This window comes from Triplophysa dalaica, chromosome 12 (genome assembly GCF_015846415.1).
Source record: "Triplophysa dalaica isolate WHDGS20190420 chromosome 12, ASM1584641v1, whole genome shotgun sequence".
Classification (NCBI taxonomy): Eukaryota; Metazoa; Chordata; class Actinopteri; order Cypriniformes; family Nemacheilidae; genus Triplophysa; species Triplophysa dalaica.
Genome location: NC_079553.1, coordinates 3,935,078 through 3,954,798, shown reverse-complemented (window position 1 = coordinate 3,954,798; position 19,721 = coordinate 3,935,078). Strand labels below are relative to the sequence as shown.

General features: G+C 37.9%; 1 protein-coding gene across 1 annotated transcript in view; it reads right to left on the bottom strand.

Annotated features, from left to right (window-relative positions):
* The window catches only part of me1 (malic enzyme 1, NADP(+)-dependent, cytosolic), a 63,656-nt gene that overhangs the window by 18,605 nt on the left and 25,330 nt on the right, over positions 1–19,721 (bottom strand). Inside the window, exons 4-5 of the mRNA XM_056762548.1 lie at positions 5,883–5,958; positions 4,728–4,889 (exon numbers count right to left, since the gene is read on the bottom strand). Of these exons, the coding sequence (XP_056618526.1) occupies positions 4,728–4,889; positions 5,883–5,958 (238 nt within the window). The remainder of the gene's footprint in view (positions 1–4,727; positions 4,890–5,882; positions 5,959–19,721) is intronic.

Sequence of the window (19,721 nt, the reverse complement as noted above, 5' to 3'; positions counted from 1 at the left end):
GTAAATTACAATGGATACTGACTCTCAGTATTAGTTACCTCTCTTTTATAAACTGATGTGAATTACCCCGCTTTCTCGGGTTTGACATACCTCATATTCTGAAATGGAGTTGACCTTATTTCATAGTTAATATAATCAGTTAAAAAAAAGTTTTCACTAAACCTCCTTTCTGAAATGGGCCCCTGATGGGGCAGGATCATGAAAAACCGTAGCCCACATCAATGCAAAACAAAAAACGTCCTATATTATTTGCCAGTTTATTTTTAAGATGCATTCCTGAATTACCCTTCCCGTCTAAAAACACTCTTAACCCTACTGCGCCCCTAAACCAACTCTAGCCAACATAACTAACTCTCAAATCTAAATAGCTTATCCAGGATAAACATGTCCGACTTCATGATCACAGAAAATGTTCCATATCTCTAATCATAATACTTCTGGCAGATCTTAAAGGTCCAGTGTCTAATTTTTTGGAGGATCTTTTGACAAAAACGCAATATAATATGCATAACAATGTCTTCAGAAGTATATAAATGCTTACTTAATGAAGCGTTATGTCTTTATAACCTTAGAATAAGCTATAATAATATTTAATTATATAATTAATAATGTAACCTTGCATATAATTCATCATGTTATGTCAGCCGTCGTAGTGTTTCGAACGGGAGGGGGTGGAGTGAGTTGTAGGTGGAAATTCGCTACCTTGCCGCTAGATTTCGCTGACTGTACCTTTAAGGCAACAGTACAAGAGATACTCAAAATGTTGGAAACACGTCAAATTACTTATATAACACTATGTGAGGAATTATGCAGGTTAAAATCAATACGAAATATTACAGGTTCTAATAGCTACGGACTATTTTAGATTTGATTGATATTAATGGCAATATTTTATTGCATATTACTTGTAGTAAATTAAAGTAAACTACTCAACAGCTATTGATTCTTTGTGGAGGGACTGAAAGTTAAGTTTGGGCAACATAAACAGAAAGTTATGCTGAACCTTCTATAACACGCTTCCAAAAAACTTGTAGAAGTAAAAGTTCTCTATATGCATCAGTTTTCTACAATCTGATCCCAAATCACCACAACCAATCAGACGTCCTCCTGTGAAAATGAGCCTTGATTGCTCCGCGGGTGATGAGAGAGTCTTTTTTCTCTCTGGAAGAGGTTTTGTGTGTATGAACTGTATGTAGTCTTTCAGGTGAGATTAAGGGAGATGAACACAACACAGTCAGGGTCTGTTAGTCACAGTGGCGAGAGAATGAGAGAATGAAGAGAGAGAGAAAGGTTGGAGTTAGGCCTGTTTCATACAGTAGTTCTTTGCCTAGGATCCCACAACAAAAACAGACAGCATATTGTTCACGTTGACATCATTTGGTTTCTTTTCTGTGTGTTTGTGAGGTCACATGAGGTGATATCTGCAATACGATGCAATCAAAGGGAATTTTGGCGGAGGGGTTTAAAAGCATCAGAGATCATATTCCATATTTACACAAGACACACAACAACAGATGTGGTTGCATCAAAGACGAGCTGTTGTATGGAGACGCGGATTGTGTACAGGAGCTTATTGTCTTAAATATCCTTATGAAAACCAGCGCTGTTTAGATAAGGCACAACACTCCATCACACACTCACTGGGGGTGTTTACATACAGATAAAACAAATACGGAAGTTCAAGAGTGTGTTTACGTGGCGCTGACTGCAGTTCACGAGTGACCTGGATTGACTCTGCAGTCACAAAAGTTACTGGACTTCCACAGGAAGACCAAAGACGGTCTTCATGGGGATTAGAGATCAACCGAAGCATGGAGAACCGGGATCAAGGAAAGAAAAATGATGCGAACAGCTCATGGATTAGAATCCTCTCTTTCTAATGTAACGGAGTGTGTCTGGAGAGACGTCGTCTTACTCCCGAGGCAGTCGTCTTACTCCCACTGATGGGCCGAAATACAGTAGACGGTCTGACCTCAGTCAGCAGGCGTCTTGATCCCGTAGAAATAACAGCAGACTAAATCCTTTAATAACACTCATTTAATCATCAGCCTGCACAGTCTTGCATAAAACACACATAGCTGTGGGGATGTACAGTAAGTAGTGAATTAATCTATCATTAGATCTGTCATCTCTTCTGAATATCGTGAAAACGAGGCCTCAGGCTTTATAAAGAGTCATTCCAAATGAGCAGAATTGAAAAGGCCGCAAGTTTTAGACTCGCAGATGGAAGGAAACTGGACACCAAACATTGAGTCATGTGTGCAGGTATGAACAGAATGTATGTTCAGTCATGGCCAAAAGTGGTATCAAACTGTATTTTTTTCAGATATAAAAATGTATTAAAAACATTTTATTCGTCTTTGCATAGCTGTATTTAGAGTGTAAACTAAACATCAGGGAAGAACAGTTCACCCAGACATCAGGGATAGTTCACCCAAAATTCTGATAAATTCTTTAATCTGCAAAATATGACTTTCGTACTTAGTATCTTTGTCTTGTTTCAAATACAAATGCCTAAAAATTCTTAAATCAAGATGCATTTTCTTAATGAGCAAAGTAACCTTGGAAAAGAAGTCTTGCTTTTAGACAAAAATATGAAATTTCAGTGAATATTTGCTTAAAACATGGAAAAAATCTGGGGTAAGACAAATTATCTTGAATTAAGTTTAGCCTTTTTCTTAGTCACTAATTCAAGATTCTATTTCTTCCCTCTTTGGCAGATTTTGCTTGTTTTAGTTAAAATTCACAGAAATGTCATTATGTTGTCATGAGAACAAGATTAATTTTTGTGGGGACGTTAGATGTCATCGCGCATATAAAGCTCACAAATATTGCAATAAGGGCAAAAATCCCTTTAAAATGTAGAAGTGGATTCATTCACAGAGTAATTAATTACCAGGGAACACATTTTAATAAAGTTTGAAAGAGTTGACGGAGGCTTGGTGGTGGTAACGTTGATGTCGAGCGACCTCAAGCGTAGTCTGTTTTGAGCATTGTGTAAACTTTTTTACTTCTGCTGATTTTATTTCGGCTTCAAAAGTAGCAAATGTTGTTCTAGTTTGTAAAGATTATTTAGATAGAAAAACGTGTAAACATCACAAAACTTTTGATAATCACGGAGCTTATTTTTTCAGTCTTCCAAAAGTCTATAAGAAAATGCAAAGGCTTTCGGTCGAGGAAACCAGCGGCACTTGCTTCCGGGTTAGCCTACACAAATATGTCATCTCTGATCCTCTCCATTGTATAAAGCTTCCTCTTCTACTAAAGGGGCCAGGAGAAAGACTTTAGATATTGCTCCAAAAGAGAATGAAATACAGTATACAGTAAGACCATTTAAGAAGCAAAAACTAATTTCCCCCAAACAAAATCACTGCACTCCATTCACTCTATTACACACAATATTAACCCTTTTCATAAGTTCATAACATAAAGTGCAACTCACACAAACTGAATAAATAAATATGAATAAATAAACTTTTCCTTCATTTTGCCGCCTGTAGAGACATTAAATCGCTGACTGGCCAATCTGAATTAAGCTGCAAAAGATACACGTGGAGCTGGCCTGCTGGAAATTGAAGCAGGACCGAATGGGAAAACTGAGTCAGAGCGGTTATGCAACAGTGTTAATGCACTTTTAAACCCTTATATATTTATGAGCTTTTGTACAGACCTACAAGCGTGTCAAGTGGTTTGAGACTTGCATTTGGGCAGTTGACATGACACAGCAGTGTTGTGACAGAAATGCAATACTCCCTCTGAAGCTAAAAAGGTATTCTTAATGACTTTTTATTACGTTTTACCATGTTTATGACCTTGTATTATTAAACGGAATATTTGTACTTTTAACATTTTAATTTGTAGCGTGGAGGAAAACTTTTAGAGAACTGCAAGTAGTTATTAAAAAATGTGCCTGTTGGGTACGTGGAAAAGAACAGCATCTAAAAATGTATGAAAAAACATTAATTTCAACCCTCATATAAATAAGACATAAAAAAGCAATACAAAGTCAAAATGATTCACTTAATTAAGTGATGTCCATGATTAAAACATCAAACTGTTAACCAGTGGGTACAAAAACAACTTTAAAAAGGTATTTTGGGCAAAAACTATTTGGATCATAAGACAAAAACTTAGAAGAAAAACTAAGTGACTAACAAAAACAAAAAAGGATTTTTCGGGGGGGGGCTGATATTCTGATCACTTCCCTCTCCTACTTCACTCTCTTTCCTCTTCTTTTCTGAAGACCAATGAGGCATTTATACAGCGCTTTATTGTGTATTGGTCAACACCCAAAGCGCTTTACAATCGTATGAGGTGGTCTTTCCGTCAACAGTTTTGGCACCACTGACGCCAGGGATATGCCACTGCTTTTGGCACAGAAGAGGAAGTACCAGGTGGACACTGGCGCTAAGCCTTGGCAGATGAGCCAGTGGTTTGTTATTCCTGTACCGCCACACCCTTGGCCTCTCCGAGGGTGACGCAGACATACACACACCCTGTCCTAACAGTGCTATTCTTAGCCTACAGCTATTGCTGTACTGTCAGCCTTTCTGCTGTAGTGCTGTGACGGGTAAAAGCAAACAAGGTGGCAAATTAAAGTCTTTAGAAAGAGGATGTGGCTCCTAAGAATAGTCATGATCTTCTTTGATTATATCCGAGAGCTAAACACGAGAAGCAGGAGTCAGCTGTCACGGTCTGGTTGGCGGCGGTGCCACAGGTCTACTCACCTCGTTGTCTGTTCCCACATCCAACATGACAGGCAGACACTGCTGAGGAGGCATTCCGCCACAGGCGGTGTACAAGGCCAGTTTACCCACAGGGATTCCCATTCCATAACAGCCCAGATCCCCCAGGCCTAGAATCCTCTCGCCATCTGTCACAACTATGGCCTGCAAAAACATGCAACGAATAATGTCATTGGCAAATCCGATATGGTCTCTTTTGGGGATTCCATTAAAAAGTACATAACATGAGATCATGAAATTGACCTTTCATGCAGTGTGTAATGTTGCCGTGTTTGAAAGTAAGCAGTCTGCCAATTTGTAAACCCGAATGTGAATGAATTACAAAGTTGTTGGCTAGGGAAAAAAGGGACTCCACTCCGAATCACGCAAACGAGTCGTGCCCTAGTCCGATTCGTGAACCGGTAAGGGTGTACGTCACTACATATAGTCCCCGCCACATTTTGCCTGGACCAATCACATCAGACTATACCATCTGACCAATCACATCAGACGAGGGTAGCGGAAAGGAGGGGATTAGACATATGAATCCTCTGAGAGTCTGTCAAGAAGCTGACGTTTATTACGAAATAATAGTGTTTTTACACCTTCTATGTACATAAACTTGTTGTTGGACACTCCATGAACCAAAGTAGGGCCTAAAAAATCCCTAGTTATGTACTCTTTAACAGCTTTAACTAGCTAACTTCTCAGTAGAGAAAATTCCTCTGCTTTAACAACCCCATTTTCACATATTCGAAAAAAAACAATAACTTCAAAATAAAGCTTTCGCTGTGTAATAAAATTCTATTGTCAGACGCAATTGATTCCAAACATGTTTTTTCCATTAACTGTGTGATGCAGGTTATAGGTGTTTCTCAACATTTTTACAGCTTCATTTCATGCCACCCTGCATTCATCCTCAACACGCCGAAGCCCCACAGTGTGTGCTATCATTACCTTAATAACTTTTAAATGCTTTACAGGAAAATGATTACGACTTTATGAGATCGTTTTCACTGTGCAAGTCATTTAAATTTGGAATCAATGTCATCGGGGATTGATAAACCCCAGGAGTGCTTTAATCTGGGTCAACGTTGAGAGTTCTGGTACATTCTGTAATAGTTCAGGGTGGTGTTGATGTGAGTGGGCAGAACTTACTCGGACGTCCTTCTCTGGCCAGCTCTGCAGCAGCGTGGAGATGTGTGTGCGGTCGTGAATGGTAATGAAAAGACCTCTAGAAGACAGAAGAAGTGATAAAACATGCTTAATTAAATAGATTTTCCCTGTAATTTAATGTTCAAATAATATCAAACATATGTAGATTTGTGGCTTAAAGGCAGATGGAACTTTCTTTACCTTATATACTGGGGACTATAGAAACCTGTATTACATTTAAAAATTAGCAAAGTATTTTATAAAAAGATCACATTACTTGCGACATAATGTATCCTTTCTCTGAAATTGTATCTAGATAAAGCCAACTATAAAGTATTTGATTTATTTTTCATAAATTCAATTTGGGTTTATATAATCATTCATTTTGGTTTAATTCCTCAATGTCTGACCAAACCTTAAAAGTGACTTATTTTTTTCTATCTAAACTACTGTAATCAGATTAAGCTACATTTCCCAAAAATATTTTTTGATTGCAAGTCAAAACTTTTTTGTCTTTCTTACGTCCTGAAACGCCACTCAATAAGAAAAAAGAAGACGACATTTACTCAATAAGCATGACTGAACAAAATTAGTTTTTGGAAGCCACAACACTGTCCAGTTTCATCAGCCCTCTGTGAAAAAATCTAATAAAACAGCCGATGACAACAGTATAACATCATTTCCACATAAGCAACTGCAGTTATGAAGTTTAGATGAGTTACGTACATTTGTTAAATTGATAGCATCAGGACACCTCACAGTCCAAAATCACAGCTGAATCACCCTTGTGAGCTCCATGTCTTAACTACTGTATGTAAAGAGGCATCTGGCCCTGGATTATTCACCCCACACCAACAATTCTATCGATCGGTGGGTGGATGGTGAGGGAGTGTTTGATGGTATCGGCCCTACGCCAATTCTGTTGACGGGGGGGGTTGTATGTAATGTGTGCATTGCATTACATGCATACATGTCTGACTCGCTAATGCCTTCGCGTTTCTTGCATTCACGTTTATAATATGTCCGCCCCTGGTTACAGCCATAGGCTGTCGGTGGGACGGCCGTTCTGGACTTTGACGGAATGTCCCACTGGTCAGTCCGCCCCTGGCTACTGCCGGATCACAGCTTTAACAACAATATTTTTTTTAGTGTGTTTAACTCTTGTTATCAAGTTTAGATAAACTGTGATCAAAGCCTCTTCCTAGAGATCTTATTCTAACGGTGGCTTGCGGGCGATCTTAATAGTAGCAAAATTGGTTACCCAACAATGGCAATTCTCTCAATTTACTCAACCGTATGCCTGTTTGCTGGTAAAAAATAATACATTCTTTATATTTGGCCTTATAGACCGCACATACCATATAAAACATAAAGAGTAAATATTATAATTTAAATAATAATAAAAGTCATGAATCAAAGGGATGAAGAACACCACTGGACATGTGTGAGTAGAGCTGATCCCTTTCTGTGTTTGTGGCGTGTCAATCTTAGTGGAACAGCTGTCAATCGATGCAAAATGGGATTATAGTAAAACCTGGTTTGACGCAGGCCAGATCAATTTCAATACATTCATGCAGCAGATGCAGATATCGACAAATGCACCATATAGTGCAGGCTTGGCCTTCTCCTATTCAACTTTTTTGATCTTTCATTTGCACCAAAAGTCTGCCTTTCAACCTCTCTTTCCTCTTTCCTATCTCTTTACGTCTCTTGACCCCTGCTTTTATCTTTTTCCTTTTCTAGTGAGACCCACTCACTATAGCTTAATGTGCAGGACCCTTGGGGCATCTTGACCTCAGAAGGTTCCTCCAGGATTTAAGCTTAGATCTTTCTCCACTCCGCCCACACCCTCATGGAAATGTTACAATCCTTTAACCAAGCTTGACTTTGCAGATTCCATAAAAAGAGATTTCAATTACAGCTGGAAGAATCTTGCAATTCACAAAGCAGACTTTCTCCAAGAGCCCAGATTTAAAAAAGATCAAAATGGAAATATATTAATAGTTCTAGCATGCAACATATTTAACCATAAAAAAAAAAAAAAAACCTCGTGTTAAACTAGTTTTGACAAAACAATAAAATTTTGAGTACAAAAACATACATTTGTATGTTTGTATGTTCATTGCAGAAAATTGTAAATGCGAAACATAATATGACAAACCCTCAAGCTTGACAGCGAAAGGTTAATGCACCCATCGGTTTTTCTAAGGGTCACAAAAATACCCTGGACCACATGTGCATCTGAACACTCCTGATCTTTGGCTGCTTTATTCAATTCCAGTGATACTCCTACAATTCCCCTCCTACTATGTGACTCAAACTTATGCAAGATGAGGGGAAAACCACAACAGCACTTTTAAACAACCTCGGATAATACCAATACTGCCTGGAAAACTTCCTCCACATTATTGTCTGATGAGAAAACAAATCTCTGATTTACAATTTCAGCTTCACAATATAGACCCTCATTCAAGATGAATATTTAGCATTTCCAAATCAGATTACCATTTGCAAATACCATTTTGCAATTATCTTGTTTCTGTTAAAATAACATAGTCATCAGGAATATAGATGAAGACTAACACTGCCTGATACTGTTCACAATCCACGCTCATAAATAAACTGCTCAGGAGAACAAAAGGTTGTAAATAATAAAGCGAAGTTGACCTTTGAAACGAAACACAAAGAACTATTTCATTGTGTTAGTGACACTAACACAATGCCAGGTGCTGAATAGTTTAGTAGCAATCATTGTGATGCTTCATGCCCTGACCAGATCCATCAACAAATAAGTTGATGTGTAAACTGTGACCGGCCAAGCATGACCTCCCCAAATCATTTTCTTTAACAAAATCTCTATGATGAGAAATCACACAGAAAAAGAATTTTGTGAAGTGGATTTGACATCAATCTTAGAAACCACATAATAATTTGTCAACAATGTTAAACCCAGCTTTACTAAGTGAGTCATAGAAAATGATTGCTTCAGGTTCAGAACTGCCTAATCTGATTTATTTGTCTTTATTTTTGTCTTTAGATAAAAGATAATACAAATGTCAATATGATAATCCTTTCCAGCAGCCCAACTCAACTAATAAATGCTTTTCCAGGACATCCACTTTGAAAGCTTCAGCTAAGATCTTATAGGTCCGGTTTCACAGACAAGGCTTATCTTAAACCAGGACTATGCCTTTGTTGAATGAGTATATTTGATTTGCTTTTATTAAAATGCCTTAGATAAAAATATTACTGGTGTGCATTTTGAGAAAAAATATTTTAAGATATGTCGGGCCAATTTATTTTCAGTTAAGACAGCTCCATTTTTTTTTAAATCTAGGACTAGTCTTAAACCTCGTCTTAAACCGGGCAATAGTATGTTAGCAATATTTTATTGCTATGCATTGTCCACAAGTTATTAATTCCATGCATGTACAACGTTTGTGTCATACAAACCAAGCATTTGAGGATATAAGATGAACACAGTGTGCATGCATTCAGTACAATCCTAAGAAGTGGAGAGCATAGCTTTGTGACTAACATTGGGATTGGGATGTAATACAATGGGAAATGGGATTGGTTTTTGGGTCATTCTCATTTCTCAATTTGGGACATTCTCATTTACCCCAATTCAAAACATTCTAGATCATCAATTTTATAGTATTAAAACAGTTTTGCAATGTCCAAACCATAAAAACACTTTCGCGGAAGGATATGACTCAACGATTTGAAAGAGATATCTACTCTAAACCACAGAATAAACCTATCCATCCCATAGAGACCCGGTCTTAAAGAAAAATGCAGAGCCATTATCTGATGAAACAGGACATTGATGGTAACGGGAAAGGAGATTATTAAATTTTGTGACTGGATCTGACCAAATTCTGGCCTGAAAAACTCTGACAGCACATTATTTTCAGCATGTGGTTAATGGTTTATTTACACCCCCCCTTACCACGTCTGATTTATGAGATAATAACAGGACTGAAAGTTCATATGAGTGGAAAGAAATAAAAGGGGAGAGAAGGACATGCAGGTATTGTGCAAGCATGAAAGATCCCACAAACGTGACTACGTGCAGAAGTTTTAAAGAATTTTTAAGTTTTACATAATTAATATTGCATATAGAAATGTATAGTCCGTTTAATATTTGACCTGTGTTTCTCTCTCCTTTATCTTAAATCTGTGCTTTCACTGTGCATGTGTGTCTGTGTGTGTGTGCGTGTGTGTGTGTGTGTGTGTGTGTGCGTGCATGTCTGTGTATGTGTGGAGTGTTTGTATGTGGGTATGTCTGTCTTCTGCGTTTTCACCTCTTTCTTGTTATTACAGGTATAACTTCAATTGTTTTGCTTATAGTCAATATGTTTCATGTACAGCTGCTTTGCAACAATGAAAATTGTAAAAAGCGCTATATAAATAGTTGATTTGAGAAAACGACATGGATTTAGCATCAGGTTAAGACAGGAAGGGATGGGCGGAAGCAGTTTTCACCTTTATAAGCTGCCCGCAATGTTCACGGAGTTTGGCAAATGGAAGTGTGCCCGGAGTAAACAGCGTAAGACTGAAATCCGGTAAACATCAGCTTGCCTGAAACGTCATTGTGATCTGCTAACAATAAAATGCGGTGCTTAAGTGGGTGAGAGTATGTGGGAGCGTGTATTTGGAAAAGTGCTTGGCTGGAATAAAAATGGAGGGATGCAGGGAATCAGCTGGACAAACAGAGCGTTCGGTCTTTCCAATTCCCTCTCCGTTCGGGCCACGTCAAGCAACAATACAGTCCTCTCCGCCCAGCAAGTGATGGCAGCCAAACTTTCCTTTCTTCCAGGAACACATTGCATGAGACTTTCATCTTTCTGAACCCTGCTACCCCTTTTGTATAGCCTGAAGTGCAAAGCCATTTCTTGTCCTGACCTCAGACAATGACAAAACCAGATCCTCATCTTCAGACCCCGAATACCAGTCTGGGGTTTGAGTCACTCTCATGAGCAGTCCAGACATGCTTGAGGTCTTTTAAATGAAACATAACAACGAGCAGGCAATAAATAATAGGGGGAGATGGTGCTGGTTACCTCATCCCTCAAAAAGTATTTGTCTCCGCTGTTCAATAAGATAAGGTCGAGATGTACTTAAGATGTGCGTGTGGTCAGAGAGGGCTGCCCGTCTGTATGTGGGACACAGATAGTTCCTCGACCCAAGCGTCCAGACTGCCAGGAGACTTGAATTGCCCCGCTTACATAACACTGGAATGGAGGAAAAGTCTCTCAACTAATATACACACACACGGCTAAATGAATAAACCCTTCAAATTTAGGATACAGATACAGCTATACTACATTTTTCCATCAATTATATTGCAGGAATCACTCTTTGGCCTAATGTTGGCTATTGACCTGTCAGTTCTTAAAATGTTGCATCAAACTGTGAAAATCGTTCATGTGATGCTAATTAAGTGCCGTCTCTTTGATTGCTGCTTACAGCGGCGGCCAGAAAAGTACCAGGATCCATATGAAAATGGTATTAGTTTTGTCTGGCCACACAGACGAGGGTTTCTTTAAAGGAAAATGAACTCAAAGAAACTTGGAAATGAAATAAACGATAAAGTTATAGCATTATTAAATACTGCTGGTTTCACTTTGATTTATGGATTTTTAATATTTCACAAATGGATGAAATAAAACGGTGTTACGTGGGGCGACTGCACACAGATTCGTTGTTAATGCGATACACATGTCCTATGGACCCATTTGACATGAAGATTAATGCAAAGCAGTAAAAAAAGCATAATTTGGAAATCACATCGTTCACAAAAGTTTAATAATAGCAGATAATGATACGGTGCATTATTATTATTAATAGCAGAGCGTTATGCAGAAGGATGCAATAGGAGGGGTTAACGGGCAGCAATACTGGCCTGACAAGATGGTTAACGTGGCAAATACGCATTTAAACTTCTGCACAATATATAAAAAGTGATCGATTTTACATAAGTGAGTCTGAGTGCAACGGAGTATATATAACATATATGTCACAAATGCTTCGAAGAAAACGGGTTTAATTATTTTATCGGCATCTAACATTAATGTCCTTCGTCAGTTCTCTACTATACTATACTTCAAAGAATGACGACAGACGTTTTATACTTGTGCTGGAACTGTGTGGTCTGAGCATCAAGACTTTAAATCTCTGTAGCACCAGTGCTTTGTGCAAAAAAATTTAACGTACAGCCAACGACACAATTCTTGCCCATTCTGGGACACAAGAAAAAATGTAAAGTGTTGTCAAAAAGATATGATTTTCTTGTTTTCCAGCACAGTCGATAAAACATTCTTTACTGTCATCCGTTAAAACAGGGTCAAAGCTCATGTGCTTAATAAGATCTCCAAACAAATAAGTAAAATCTGACCTTCAGGTGCCAGAGGTAATCGACAGGAATTAAACCTACACCCTTCCAGACATAAACTCAGATTTTAAACCACAAGGCTACACCACCCTTTTCTTCTGAGTACGGAAACGCTACCCTTCACAAAGAATCCTAAACAGCTGCATATGTTTACATGTCTAATGAGAACAAATACTCAAAAGCAATATATACAAACAACATACACTGGCAAGGTGTGCTGCATACAAACAGGATTCATAATCAAGGTCAAACTTAAACCCATTGTAAACATCTATTAACTAACAAAGTGTTTGCCATATGCTGTCAAGCTGAATAGTGAGACTGGACACTGCTTGCATGGCATGCTGGGAATAAGCCGTGGTCCATGACATGTTTGTTAACCTTCACATCGTTCATATTTCTTCAATATCTTATACGCCAGAGAGAAGCAAACAAGTTTGATATGTCTGACAAATTGCAGCAAAGTTTCAAAATAATAAACACCCATATCAGAATCGAATCGAATTTCACAAATGTGAAGCTGTTACCCGGAGAACCAATTACTTCATGCAATTGTATTTCCTTAGTATTATTTTTTAATCTAAAATGCCTATGAGGCTTTTCGAGTCCTCATGAGACGTGACTAACATCCAGAGAGTATATATGACACACAACTCCCTATAAAAGTGCAGAAATGAAGAAAACATTGTCATGTAAAATTCCACAGCTTTAAGGTCAACGTGTGGTGTTCATGAAAAACAATAAATACTGAATTCTGAGTTTTAAACAATCCCTTACACATAATACTTATGGGTTTTGCTTCTGGAACCAAACCATCAACACTTCTGCTGAGACGAAAATGAGCAACATGACAAGTCCAGATACATTTAAGATGAAACGGAACATTACAGAGTTTCTATCCCTGAAGGTTACTTTCCCACAGCCTGGAGGACGATTAAATTGCTTATAGACTTATTTATTTAACTAAAGAGCATGTTAAACTCCCTTCTGGTTCCTCAAAGGAGCTGGTGGACTTCCATCCATCCATTTTCTACCGCTTATCCGAACTACCTCGGGTCACGGGGAGCCTGCGCCTATCTCAGGAATCATCGGGCATCAAGGCAGGATACACCCTGGATGGAGTGGCTGGTGGACTTAATAAATAAAATAAAATAATAAGTCACTAAAATCAAATGAAGAAACGTAAACTCCATGACCTTTGGAACGGGGCTTTTTAAATATGACACTATGCAGAGTAATGAAAATCTGCAATAGTGTTCTGCACTGTAATACAGTCTACAAAAGACACTTTTATCCTCTTGAGAAAATCATAGCATAGTGTTTCACAAGCGCTTATTAAACCGACTCTGGCATCTTCAATTTATTCCCAAACTATTAAAAGCTCTCTTTTTACGGTCAGTCCAAAAACTGTACTGTGAGTTCCTTATTTCACTTACTTTTAGTGAAACAGTAAAGGGAGACTGAAATAAGTTTGTACTTATGGTGTACAGTGTGTACTCGGCCCATACTGTGTCTGAATTTTCAAAGGGTGGTATCATGGAAGACTAAATTATTTAACTATTTATTGTACGCTTTTAAATCCTGCAAAACTTTTCCTTTCTTCTAAGGGTAAAAACTTTTTCCCAAAACAAATGTCCTTTACTTTAGGACATTCACGAACTGCTTTTCAAGCTTACTTGTACCGTGTACTTAGTGCTTGACTTCATAAAAGGTCCGATATCTAAGGTCTTTTTTCTGTTTCCTGAGGTAATATTAAACTATGCACTCTTATTTAAAGTATCAGTGAAAACTGATAAATGTATTATTTTTATGCATGTGATAATGTGATAAGAGCCTATATTAAGTGGGTACCCAAGGCAAATTATTCAATGAGACCCTTCTGACACTTTTGTGTGAATATTTATTTGTCCTAAAAATAGAATTACACGGTGATCAATTAAAAGTATAGTCAAAACACATGTGATACAACAAAATGTTTACTTTTACATTAAATGTCAATGCCCAAATATTTATCATATATTACCAATACATTGAAATTTAAGAAATGCTCCCAATAAAGGTATGGTTAGCATCAATTTTGTTTTACATTTTTCTATAAGTCTCTTAATAAATACAACAGAATATTTATTATTCAAAGGGACAACCCAAGCATAAATCCCTATAATAAATGTCACAATCTGCTGCTCATTTATCTGTAAGGATAAGATGCTTTATCAGCATTTTTCTTGCTTTGCCATCGACTCTGATAAGCACTTCATACAAGAGCTGTCCATCACTTCTGTGCAAGACTTTGAGTTCATCTGATGCCACACAAAGAATAAAATGTTTCAAATCTAAATGAAAATAGCATCAGGATCGTTTTCTAAAGTATGCCTTCATGGATGTTATTCACTTTTTTTCGGAGGTAAACAACTGTAGTGTCTAAATGAGACGAAAGCTTGAAAGAGTGAAAATAAAGTATTTTTAAATAAAGTATTTCTTTGTGAGAAAATACACATCTTATTCTCTTATCTGAAGTTCAATCTGTACTACGAGGCCCTGGTTTGAAAAGCACGCTAAATAAATGAAGTCTGCCGCTGTTGTCATGTGTTTCGTGGATATCATAGCGCGTTTAGCGGGAGAGAGGGCCCAGCAAAGTGGGTTGCAAAAATTTTGTTGAGGTTTATATTTAGATGACTATTTCTGTTTAAATGGCCAGCCATCCCTCAAAAGCGGCGCCCCAGGCAATCGTCTGAAAAAATACGCCAAAAATCTTAAAGCAAAAACAATAATTGCACGCTCAAATTGTATGCAATTCCTGTGATTTAATGTAGTATAAAGCAACAGACCACCATCTAGACACTTCTTCACGTATAGACGTACCGTATCTGTTTTGCCTTCTTCCATTGGATAATGGCACTGTATAATGTCTTATCTCTACAGAACAGGTATAAACACTTCCACAACATTCAAAACATGTTTATCACTGAAGAAAAAGGTACACAATGCAAATGCCTCACATTCACTCTCAAAGCGAGGATGTCTCTTTTGTTGGCATTTTGTGACTTAATCTGACATTATTCCAAAGCACTTTCTTTTGTTTTCCAACCTCCTCGCTCTCTGCATCTCCCATTCACACTACACTGCTTACAAAAATCAATAAAGAGGCTTGCCAAATAAATTTTTGAGTGTTTTAAAATCAACCCATCCAATGTGCACAAGCATCTTGCCAAGGTGACTGGAAACTTCAAGAACCTCTGAATGCAAATCAATGGCATGGACCCAAACTAACACAACTGGATCAACAACAAACCTAAAATAAAGCATCTTGACTGTGCAGTTGTTGGTGTTGGGCACCGAGAAGTTGTCCTGGCATGTGCAGGACATAAGACCACAAAGTTTTAGTAGTATTCAATACTGTAGATCATTATTGGAACATTGTTTTATGTACAACACCTGTTTCTCTCAGTCCAATATGTGTCTGATAAAGTTTATTGCTCCCTATGTATAAGCTGACAGTAAGACCTGCTAAACGTGCATTGTTAACCTTGAGGTCAAACATTTTCCACACTATGTGGAACTAGAAAAATAAGAGATGTTGTGTAAGGTGTCTTGATGCTCCCTTGAGTGAGAGATTCTAAAAATCTCTTTGGTCTTGTAAAGTGATGTAGGGCTTGAATACATCTTTAACCATTCTGGTTGGAGAGCTAGACATAATATTTCTTATTTTCTGAAAAAGAACCGCAGAATTGTGAATTCTCAATACAAAAACCTTTGAATAATTCTGTCTATATTTTAACAAAAAGATGACAAAGTAAAACGCCACATCTCAGCTGCTCCAAATGCATTCACTGTAACTCATCAAGAAGCCCTTTAAAAACCATGTCATCATTACCAAAGTCCAAAAACCGACTCATATAAACATTTCTTTTTCATTAGATCGATATCTCATTCGAAAAAGAAATTGCACCAGGGACGACTTTAGAGTTCTACTTGGGTTAAAGGAAAACAGCAGAACGTGTCAGCATGTCCTTGCGGTTGGAAAATGAGGTTTCTGGGTAGCTGGAGGACATTCATATCCCTCACAGACTGGTGAACCTCAACAGGATCATGATACGCTGAGGAAACCATTCCCCCCAAAAGGGTTGTGATAGTCTGCACTCCAGCCGTGCACATACGGCAGATAAACTGCATGCAAATTCAACACTTAATCTCAACCACGTTTTCTCAGGGAAGATCTTTCTTCACAGTGTAAATAGATGATAGTGTCCACAAATGTATTTAATAACTTAATAAAAAGCGTATTTTCCCCCTCATTTTCAGACTTTTAATAATATTTGCTCAGAACGTTCTTCTGGAGGATACGTCAATGCGAAATAAAAAACACATCAGGAACCAGTAGATGCAGAACAAATCTGCCAACACCTTATTTCTCTCACAGCCTCTCCTGCTTCAGGGTCTCCACAGTTTTACTAGAAAAAAAGGAATTTCATCAACTCGGCCAACTTCTGCGATTTGGTACAAGGGAACATTGACCTTGTCTAGGGTGTATGCTTGGGTAATATTGAATATTGCACAGATTTTTTTTATAGAAAACCACACAAGCACACGGTTGCTTTTGACCATAGCATGCTTTGGACACCCAAATGTCACAGCACATGCTGTTTTTGTGTGGCGCTTCATGCCCGTCTTTGCACCAATTACAATGGGAACAACTCTCGAGATTCTTGATAAGTACCCTAGAGTACCATATTTACAGTAAACGGGAAACAAGAGATCTGTCCCAAGGTTTCCATAATTTGTTATCTAGAATGTCCACTGGCGATGGATTGCAGTGCAAACACATACTAATTGAATCCAGGCGGCACAATAGCCCTGAAATTCAAACATCCGCAAGGTATCTTGAGAGAAGACGCCAAAACATCACTGCGGCCTGCCCCTATATATAAATTTTATTAATACAGACATATTTTCACAACCTGACTGTGCTTCAGAAATGTTTTTTCATCACCAAGCCTTGACGTGAGCTTTCAATTGTTCAACGAGGCTCACAAAATCAGGAATTGATGTCATATCCGTTGTTCCCGTAAGAGACTTTACACCTGTTTTTATGTAGGAATACATCAGTCAAGCCCAAATAAAAACAATCAACCCATCATTGTGAGCTCTATAGAAACAGATCAAGCTAAATGGCAAATTCCTGGGATGTATGCCCGTTCATGACCATTCCACTATTCATGTCTCATCTGGACAGCTGATGTCATGAACAGGGCTGGGGTTATAAACGGGAGGGGAGAGGGTGTTGCCATCTATTCAACTTGTTTATTTGGCCCACACACGTACTGCGTGTAGTAAGCATGTATAAGTACAGTTTACAGGTCTTCAACCTCTTTACAGAGGCCACAAAGTGTCAGGAGACACAAGTTCTCTACACTTTGCACATATAAGCAGTCATTAACTAAGGAAGGATGTCAACATCCCCAGCCACACTCATCAAAATTGCCCTTCAAAATGCTCTCATCTACTATATTCTCTAATCTATTGGAGATTTGTGGTTTTGATCCTTGGGACTGCCAAAGATTGGAATTAAAATCCCTGTTACTCAAAATAGCTGAAGGTTTTCGTTTCATTTAAAAGACACACCATTGCTCATCCACTCGAGTATAAAAAGACGCAATCAAATTGCTTTATAGTCATTATGTAATTCTCTGACTAAGAAGTTAAAAATAAATTTCACATTTAAAGGGATACTCCGCCTAAAACAAAAAAATCTGTCATCATTAAATTCCCCTTATGTCATTTTAAACCTCTATGGAAGATGTTGGAAAGATGTTGGTAACCCAACATCACTGTACCTATTGACTTGCATACGTTTTTTTGCCCATCCAATAGAAGTAAATGGAGAAAAATGGTTTTTGATTTTTGATAGATAACATTCCTCAAAATATCTTATTTTGTGTTCTGCAGAAGAAAAAAGCCACACTGGTTTAAAATGACCTTTTTTTATTTGGGTGAACTACCCCTTTAAGTAAAGTTTTTATTTTACTGTCATGGAAGGGTCACTATTACATATTGAGCAACATTCCCCGACAATATCCTTGACATTTTTCTAAATTAAAATGTGTGAACGCTTAAGATTTTCCAGTCTGTTATTCTGCGCCTGAAGTTTAGCACTGAAACAAAAGGGGTCAGCTGGATCTCTCTCTTAAACAGACATCAAAAGGTCATCTCACGGTGTGCTATTATATCAGGTTTAAAGATCAGATATGAACCCTGCTGCACGTTTATATGGGAATTTATTTCTGACTCCTAGCAGTAAGAAACCAGTAATCTGCTTGTTAAAGCAGCATGTTGCCATTTTAAAATATTGGCTATAAATACATTTATGAGCTGTATAAATGTATCCAGGCCTGCTTCATAAAAAATTTATGAATTATTCATTTTTTATGTTTATGGAAAAACAACGCTCTGGTTATTCAATGCTAGCAATTCTCTAACCTCAGAGAGTCCATTTATTTTCTGAATGACTTCTTGTACACTCAATCTTCACTTTCTATTATCATCAAGATATCAAGATTCTTACAATTTCTGCCAGAGCACCTAATGGAGTTTGACCCTTGCTCCCAGGCTCCAGAACACACTGCTGCAATGTTTAGTCTGCGGGAAGGAGATTAAAGTTATTCTAGCCCAGCTGGATGAAGCCGCCTGCCTCAATGACACCATCTCACACTGTGCATTTCATGCTCCTGTGATTAGCGCTCTAATCTAAAACTGTTGCTTCGCTCTGGTGGTCCTGCTGACACACACATACACCCAGTGGGTAGTCTCTGCTGATTACCGATCTGTGCTAAATGGCTCTGTGTGTGGGGGTTTTTAGTGGTCATCTCTATTTGACAGCCTCATAAATCATCTAAATTGTGTTTTACTTTAAATCTATTCATGTCAACAGGTTTTTAAAGGTTAAAGGTCCAGTTAGTGAAATAAAGCGGCAAGGTTGCAAATTGCAACCAACTACTCACTGCACCGCTCCCTTTTGTTATTATGGTAATAAAACCATAATGCTTCATTATGTACGCTCTTTATACACCTCTGAAGGCATAGCTTGTTTATTATACCGCATTTCTATCAAAAGATCATCCCAAAAATTACACACCGGACCTTAAAGTTACAGGTTTTACGGTGTCTTAAAATCGTTATTCTATAAATCTTTTAAACCTTCTCATCTATAAAAGTCCTGAACAATATAGCTAAAATGTACGTGTGTTCAGGTTTCTCTTGATCATTGTGGTAACCATTGACCAAATGTCCCTGCAATAATATTAAGTCTTAACCAGCTACGTTGTTAGCTTGTTTGCAGTGATGTGGTAATGATAATTCGCATAAATCGAATAGCGAGCAGAATGGATGAGATGGAGGAAATTCTGTACTGTAGTGGTTTGGACACTATTACAATGGAGAGGTATAAA